Source organism: Heliangelus exortis, chromosome 6, assembly GCF_036169615.1.
Source record: "Heliangelus exortis chromosome 6, bHelExo1.hap1, whole genome shotgun sequence".
Taxonomy (NCBI): domain Eukaryota; kingdom Metazoa; phylum Chordata; class Aves; order Apodiformes; family Trochilidae; genus Heliangelus; species Heliangelus exortis.
Genome location: NC_092427.1, coordinates 36,477,179 through 36,485,910, shown reverse-complemented (window position 1 = coordinate 36,485,910; position 8,732 = coordinate 36,477,179). Strand labels below are relative to the sequence as shown.

At 41.2% G+C, this 8,732-nt stretch overlaps 2 protein-coding genes across 5 annotated transcripts in view; one reads left to right on the top strand and one right to left on the bottom strand.

Moving 5' to 3' along the window:
* The window catches only part of SLC39A10 (solute carrier family 39 member 10), a 108,309-nt gene that overhangs the window by 10,361 nt on the left and 89,216 nt on the right, over positions 1–8,732 (bottom strand). For all 4 annotated transcript variants that reach the window (XM_071747845.1, XM_071747844.1, XM_071747843.1 and 1 more), the window contains 3 exons: positions 6,074–7,120; positions 4,892–5,093; positions 755–924 (listed from right to left, as the gene is read on the bottom strand). In XM_071747845.1, the coding sequence (XP_071603946.1) occupies positions 755–924; positions 4,892–5,093; positions 6,074–7,111 (1,410 nt within the window). In that variant the 5' untranslated portion in view covers positions 7,112–7,120. The remainder of the gene's footprint in view (positions 1–754; positions 925–4,891; positions 5,094–6,073; positions 7,121–8,732) is intronic.
* LOC139797310 (S-antigen protein-like) overlaps positions 8,371–8,732 on the top strand; it is a 3,391-nt gene continuing 3,029 nt past the window's right edge. Inside the window, exon 1 of the mRNA XM_071746250.1 lies at positions 8,371–8,396. Within this exon, the coding sequence (XP_071602351.1) occupies positions 8,371–8,396 (26 nt within the window). The remainder of the gene's footprint in view (positions 8,397–8,732) is intronic.

The following is an 8,732-nucleotide window of genomic DNA, read 5'->3' as shown; positions in this document are numbered from 1 at the left end:
TTTCATTAGACTATTCATTACCCTAATCAATAAAAAAATATTCCTCAGGGCACTTTTTAGGACAGGGGGAAGAAATAATCTAGCTTCAGCTTTTTTTCTGTCACAATGCTGAAGATAATGAGACCAACACTCAGAAATGTCACAAGGAGTTACTATTCCTCAACTCCAAACCTCAGTCCTTTTTAAAGTATTACAGTGAATTACAGCCTTAATTCTGACCTGAGACATAAGCTTAAAAAGAAATACATGACCAAAAATTTGTGTTAAAATTTACACAAAGAAAACATATAAACTTTAGTCTCTTTCTGAGAAGAGACAACTCAAAACTGTTTACCTTCCCAGGAAGGTAATTGTCCCAGGACAATCTATTGATTCAGTAAGTTAGGGTTGCTTTTCCCCCAGAAACTATTAATCAGGAAGGTTAATCCCCCTAAAATACTTAAGGTGCTACACAAGTATCAGTAGAAAGAGAAGGCTGCACTGCTAAATTTAAAATACTTGTGTTTGTCTCATTAAATGCTTTGACATACTGTGACAGAAGTTGAAACCATGAATACACTACTACTTTTCTTTTTAAAATAAACACACATTTCCTTTCTTTCTGTCTCAAACACTGTTTGAATATGTCCCTCATGGTCATGCCAACTGATATCTGCACCAGTGAACGTGTCTTTGTTGATCTGTGTTGAATGACTCTTAGAAAATTCTCTATAAGGTTACAACGAAGAGTAAAAGGCCAAGAAACAATACTTACATGTGGCAACAAATGGAGCAGTGCATCTCCACTCATTGTTCCTACAGCCAGAGCTACCAAGAAAGTTAGAAGAAATTTGAAGCACCATTGGTTAATGATGGGAACCAAGATCACACCTAGCAAGGAAAGCAGGCTAATGACGGTGATAGAGATGATACCACAAAACCAGGCTGTGGGAAGAAATGAATACAGAAAGGTTATCAGAACAATACTTGTAAAACTCTTATGGCTGATAAATGTCTTTTCTTTAAGAGGGTGACTTTAACTTAAGTTGTGTGATTTTTCAGTCAAAAGGTGCTGAAAAATAATGGCAGTACTAAAGCCCACAGCAAAAATGCACGGGGTTATTCACAGTACAGTACAACACAGTGAAAGACATCAGAAGACAATCTGCTCAAAAGAGCCCAGCAGTTCTTCCAGGCTTAGCTCTGTAGCCCTCAGGGAAACACAAAAAGCAGCACTAACTCATATTTAACATTTGTTTTCAACACGAGTCTGATGCCAGATTCAACTGGAATCACTATTTCTCCTCTCTTAGGAGTAGCATGTTCAGTTAGGCACCATTCTCATCACCTGGTGCTTTGAAACACCTATTTTGAGAAATAAGTAAGACAACCTTTGACAGAGGAATTTTAAAATCAAATGTTAGAAGAGCTTGAAGAGATGAAAGCAACTTGGTACCATCAAAAAGCAGCATACATTTTTTCTGAGACCTCCTATTATTGCGAAGAAAAAGTGGTGATGGGATGGATGTGATGCACTCAACACAATCCTGTTAATAAGGAAAACGTGCAAATTCCTATATGGCATGGATAAAGAGGAATTACACAAGCAAAAGATCCTTTGAGCAAGGCAGCATGGCTCTTACAGTCTCTCACCCTAAAAAAATATTATTTTTTCTACTTTTTCAAATCATCATCAAAGCCAACAATTAAAAACTCCTGTTTTTTTGTTTGGTTGTTTTCTTTTAGCATCTCCATACTTTGGTGCATGATCTGACCCCCCTCACTTCCATGGAAGCCCAGTCTGTTTTTATCAAGTGAGGGAAAACATCATGGGAAATGAGGGATGGAGATGAAAGAAGAAAGGAGGAATTAATATATTGTAGTTGCTCAATGGATTTTATAATTTAGCAGTCAGGTGTCCCAAGAATTCTACCTGTACCAAAAATGCTACAGGTCCGATCTGACAAGACTTTGCCACTAGAACTGTGGCTGCTGCAGGCTTGGTCCAGTTCAATGCCAGAGCTTACAACATTTGTGGTTTTCTTTTAGCATATTCATTCTTATGAAGTCTGTAGCTGTCATCCCACAGCAGTGCAGGAAAGGAAACAATCCAGTTCAAAGGACACAAGATCACATCCACCACAAGAAACTGATTATAAAAAACTTCAGCAAGTATGCAGCAGGCACTGAAATGCAGGTGGAAGCTAAGAAGGAAACAGTCTGTGAAAAGGCAAAGACTGCCAGCAAATGAGGAAATAAAAGAAATGAGGCTGGAAAATGGCAATCCAAAAGCAGGTCTGGGGTGAAAGCAGGACCCTGCTGGCCAAAATGCTGTCACTGTCCAGCCTTGATTCATCCCCACAGCACTTCAGCCATGAACTCTGGATTAAGAGGCTCTGCTGAAAGACATGGCATAGATGGACTTGTTCAGTACTGAATCACACATGCACACAGCAGGAGCCCAGATCAGAACTGTGGAGCCCTCTGGCAGGACATTAAATCTCCCATCTGGACAGGGACATGATGACATTAAGTGCCAGGTTAGATGGCCAACAACCTTACATGGAGAAAAATGGAGATTATGCAAACTGGCTTAAGTTTCATGTATCAGAGCACAGGTTTGGCAAAGGCCTCTCTGAAGGGCTTGCATACTCTTATGAATGATACAGCACCTAAACCCAGCACCCTGATTGAGATGAGACACATGGGAATCACAACACAGAATCTGGGCATCCCTCAGATCTTGGTCAGCAGCTTCTCTCTGTTTGCACTCTTAAAACATGGTGTGGAACGAGAATGATTATCAGAAAAGTTGCTGTCAAGTCAAAGATTAAAAATCTGTTGCATACAAGAGCTGTGCATGACCCACTTATGTGGATGCACAAACCCTCCCCCACTACTAAGGAAGAGTTACAACAGAATTCCAATACAAAATTTTGTTGCAGGATTTCATGGAACTGAAGTGTTCAAACACTAAAATATTGTGAAAGTGGCACTAGTATACAATATTTTGAACACTGGGAGAGCTCTTGTAAAAAAAAATCTCAGTGTGTAACACTCCTTGGAATAGTGTATAAAACTAGGTTGCTGGGGTGAAGGCACTGGCTTGTAAAACATTTCTGTGAAAAAAAACCCAACCAACAAAACAAGAGGGAGGTGACTGAACAATGTGTTCAGTAATGGACCTCTGTTCAAACAGTGGCAGCAAACAAAGCTGCTGGCACTGGCTCTGGGCAGCCACCTGTACATGACAGCAGCCTCAAAGGGCAGGCAGGTAGAGAGCAGCCTGCACCCAACTGGCCCTGCAGGCTCTAACAAGGACCCAGCCTAACAGAGGCTCCACTGAACCAAAGCCTCCCTGGGTTCAGGGAGTGGTAAATTCACAGGATATCTCTGGTCTGAAATACTTTTAATCGACAGCTCTAACTGATCTCCAGCTTTAAAAAAAGTTGTTCACCTGTATGACTTCCATCAGCCCAATTCACATTTCCTTTTCATTTGCTCAGGAGCCCTCAGTGATGCCAATGCCACCTCCTCCCATAGGCACACTGGGAAAGCTCAGCTCTATATAAGCCCTTGACAATCCAGTAGTAGATGTTACAGAACTATCTGTAAATTTACAGGAAGAACACCCAACTTGGCTTCATAAGCTTTTGGTCATCAATTAAATTACTTTGCTTTAGAAAACTGTGCTGTCAGAATGAATGAAAACCTTACAGCTATTAGTGAAGAGAAGCAGCAGTCGCTCAAGTATTTTTGAAAGTTTTAATTAAAACTAAAAAGAACCACAGAAAGCAAGTTCTTTAAAATGTCTGCATCCTCCTAACTCTGGCAAACATTTCAATCCAAGATCAGCTGGCACAGGTATGCATTTTCATTTTAGTAGAATCCTACAACCTGCAGGTAAAGTTACTCTGTGGCTGACATTTGTCATACACCTCCCACAGTTATGATTGGTTATTTTGTGGTTCATTCCTTACTTAAGAAGGAAAAATAATTATTACATCAGCTGAAGCTTCACTGTAGTTAATTCAACACAGTAGAGCATTTTTTTTAATAAAGAATAATTTATCATACTCTAATCAGGTCGACAGGTTTTAGAGGCTACTGTTTGTTTTCAGAGCCATATCAGGAAGTTAAAAAACAATTTTTCACCATTTGCTGTCAAACACATTATTTATACTCAAAAATATCAGATGGCATAAAGCATACTAAATGTTCACAATAAGCTGCACTAATTTTGCTAATTAAGTCTCTTAAAGTGTGAAAGGTCTTCAAGCTGACTTCTCCATCAACTCCCCTGCTCATGACAGAGAAAGAAAATGCACTTTTTAAAAAAGAAGCCAAAGTAACACTGCAACTTTACAGCTGTGAGATCAACTCGTGGACCACCTCAAGCCACACTAAGAGAAAAAGATGTAATATATTTTAAAATATGAAAATAATCCGAACTATGGGTGGATTTGCTCATCCTTAAAGGTCCTTCAGTCTCCAAATACTCTGTACCTTGCCTATGTTCCTACTACAAAAGAGCCCAACATCTGAAGTTATGTGGGAGGAATCCAAGCCAAAATGCCACAGGCTTAATTACAGGCCATCAGTCCTCAATGATAACAGACTAAAAAAAGAAATACAAATAAGGAAACAAAAATACTGCAGAGGATAGAAAGGTGCAAGAGAGCCAGGTATGCATCCCTGAGCCATGGTTACCTGGGAGATGCTATCACACCAGCAGGCAGGATGCTGTGTCTTCTGAATTCAAAGATCAAGCTGTCTCAAACTTCTTCCAGTAACAATGTTCATTTTTAACCATTCCTTTACAGTCAGTGATAAGCTGCACAACCTTGCATACTTCCCACTTAATACTGACAATGCAAAGTGGTTTTGAAGGTTTTAGCTGTTACACACTTACCTGATGCACCTGTTTTATCTTTATTCTCCAGGGATGCATTTTTACTTCTCATAAGATCTTCCAGCTCATCATAATGTACAATACAGAGCCTCCTCTCGATCTGGTAGAGCAGAGCAGGGCACATGTAGATGAACAGCTCAGGAGATATTGGGGAGCTGGATTCCAGGCCATAGTATCTCAGCAGCTGGGTAACATTTAAGCACTGCAAGCAAGTTGGACAAACAAATTAAATATGAAAGAAACCCTTTTGTTGGAAACCACACCGAGGGGAAATTTAGCATATGATTTGAGACCACAAACAGAAAGTACAAACTCTGGCCCCAGCGTGCCACCAGTGCCAAAACATGTCTAAGGTGATGTCAGTGGCCTGTGAGGGGACAGAAACAGTAAAAACAGCTGCACTATAAACTCAGCCTCCAAACACCTACATGGCTTTTGATCAGTGCTAATAAAAAAAGAGTTTCCATATTCTTTACTGTTACACAGTATAAAAAATTAAGAAAGAGCAACAGGAAAGGAGTGGAAGAATATAAATCCAAAATAGGTTTTCTAACACTTCTCTTTACCTACCATCTTGTGTGTTTGGAATTTCACTTTTTTGTTCAGTTTAAAACCAAATTTCAACCTCCCTTTCTTCACCTGACTTCTAGATTAAAGCTGCTCTGGAAATGTCAGAGTTGACTGTAACAGGGCAGGGAAAGTCTATTTATGGTCCTGGCAGAAAGAATGGGTGCTGAAGGGAGAAATGGAAGAGCTCTCAGCAAGCACAGTGCTACACAAATTTAATCTACATTGCTTCACAATCCCTTAGGACCCTGCTGAAAAGATGCAGGTGTTTCTTTCAGGAGCCTCTGTGCAGTTTCCAAAAATCTGAATGATCTTAGATGCAGCAGGAAGTCAAAAAAAGGTGTGTGTGGGGACAGTCATGAATATTGGGAAGAAGAAAACAAACACCTGCAGGGAGGGAATGTCAGCTTCCAGTACCTCCTGCACATAGACACATGGCAAGGAGACAGATGTCTGCGTGAAGATGCATGATGGGCAGAGAGAAATCAAAACACAAACTCACAACTGCTGCAGCAACCTTTAGTTTCCCCTCTGCTCCTGCACTGCACAGAGGTGGCAGACGTGCTCCTGCCCTCAGTGACCACATAACTCACCAGTGCTCCCTCCCACACTCACCTCTTCACGGTCCCGTTCGTCTTCACTGTGCTCCTTATGACTACGCGTTGAGAAAATGGCGTGTTTCCTGACGCTGATCTGGTTGTGGGAAGCCTCTCTCTTGCTGGTGTGGTGGTGTCCATCCTCATGGCCTAAACTGGACTCTGGATGTCCGTGCCCAGCAGAGCGCTCGCTGCCGTGCTCGTGGTGGTGCAGCCGCAGGTGAGAGGCATCGTGTTTATGAACACGGTTGTGCTCGTCACCCGCGTCACGCTCCGCGCCGTAATCCCGCGTGGCGTCTCCCGAGGTCTCGCTGATCTTCTTTTGCTTTTTCTTCTGTTTGCGCTGTTTTCTTTCTGGCTGATCCTGAGTCGTGTTTGTCTCTGTAGAGGGCTCGTGGTTCTGCTCCCTGTGCTCGCTGTGGCTGAGGGACTCGTTGCGGGGATGGTGCGTGCCGTTGCGGTCGTGGTGATGCACGCAGGGGTGGTGACGCCGGTGATGCCGACTCTGGTCGTGGATGTGTCTGCCGTCGTCTTTCCCCGGTGGCACCGCTGCCTCCCTCTCAGGGTCACATTTATGATTTTTCTTTGCAGCCATACCAGTCGTGGTTTGGTTTTCTGGTTCTGAATGGCTGTGAGGATGGTTGTGACTGTGAGTGTGAGCGTGCTTTCCTTCCTGTACTTCTAAAGCATACAAGTGAGAAACATGATCGTGGCCAATGTCATCATGATTTATCATCACGACTTTAACCTCTCCTAAACCAAGGCTTATTAGCAGTTTTTCCAGGCCAAAAAAAGATAATCTTCCATTTTCCCCGTAACAATCAAAAATCTTTTCAATGTAGTATTTTTGTTCATTTTCAGCTTCCAACGTTGAAAATTTACTCGGCATAGATTCTGTTCCCCCATTCTGCAAGTAGGACTCGTTTGAGATCTGATAGTCACTGTGGCAGTGTACACGTCCTTGGTCATGTCCATCTACATGGCAATGATTGCACTGATGAAAGACAAATGTCAGCAAACAAATGATGCAAAATTTTGTGTGCACGTGTACCTTCATCTCTGTTTCCTACAAGAAACACAAGGGGAAGCACTTAGGTGTAAAAGCCATCTCGACATTTGTACGACTTGTGCATCAGTCGGGTGCTTTCTTGTACCAGCTCACAGAACCTGCTGAGCTTTTGCTGTTAGCAGAAAAGCAGCAGCAGGATTTTCACTGCAGAAGTGGCACTAATGCACCTTTCTTATTCAACAGTGAGGCAGGCTGTGTGGCTCAGAGGTGGTAACAAGAAAAAGATCACTTACAGTCAGTCAGAACAGAACATTTTTGTGTGTATATTAATCACAAAAAACTCCTTAAAACACAAGTTACAAAAGAATAAAACTTATTTACGAACAGCAGTACTGTTGTCTCATTTATGGGGATGAGAGGCAGAGCTGAAAATCCACACATCATTTGTTCTCCTACGTGCTGCTGAGGCACCTCCACTGAACACATACACTGCACATGTCCTTTCTGACAGGTAATTAGCAATTTAAAATAAGTTGACAGTAACCAACTGCAATGTATTGCTTAAATGTTTCTTTTTTTACTACTTTTAACCAACCGCAATGTATTGCTTAAATGTTTCCATTTTTACTACTTTCTCCTTCCATGAGTTTACTGACTTCGAAGATCTCTGTGGATGCTCATTTAAAAGGAAGGTTATACAGAAAATGGGTTTATGCAACTCAAAAAAAAAAAAAAAAAGCCTTAAGTGCTGACACAATGGCTCAAAGTAGTGAGTACTGATTTTTAGGAATTATATCACCCAGAGAGTGTGGTTTGCAGTTTAGTATTACAGGTAAGAAACTTTCTGTTCAACATCAGGTAATGAAAAGGACACTGCAGAAGTCTGTCTTGTGTTGAGTTGAAACCAATTCACTGTTTTACAAAATGTGATAGCTTTATTTTGTTTGCATCTGCTAGCAAAAATATATATAAAACCAGAATAATAATTATAAAATAAACATTTAAGAGAAAAAAAAAGTTTATATAAAAGTTTATATAAAAATGTTATCAAACTAGAAAGCTAAAGATAACCTAAGACCTGCATTTTATGAGTTGTTTTTTTCTAGAGACTTATTTCAGGGAGAGAGTAACTTCTAAGTGAAGGTACCGGACCAGATGAAGAGAGCTCCACATTTCTACAGGAATCTGCTGATTTTCATCAGCTGAGGATTTACAGTGTTGAATGTTACTGCATGTGGAGAGCAGGGTCAGGGTCTGGAGCAAGCAGGTGAGGTACATGCAAGGGAGATGACAGCCCTGGGAGCAAGATGGACACAGAGGAGAGCAGCAGCAGGTAGGCAGCACAGGCAGGACACTGAAATGCTTTAGCAAATGGTTCTCTAGCTTTTGTAACTTCAGTTTCTTAGGACTGAAACCCCCATCTCAGTAAAATGGAGTTACTTAAAGGATAAGTAAGTCCACTTTACTTTCTCTAGGTAAGACACCTTTTTTATGCCTTTCTCACAAAATGGCTATGTAACCAGAACAAGGAAAGTAAAATTATTCTCGTTCAAGCAAGCACGATCCAAACTAAAATCTACCAGGAAACTGATGCCTAAAGCATGATCCTAATCCTTTCCCCAACCTCGTGATGTTTTTCATGTGACTGTCTCATACAATGCTACTGATG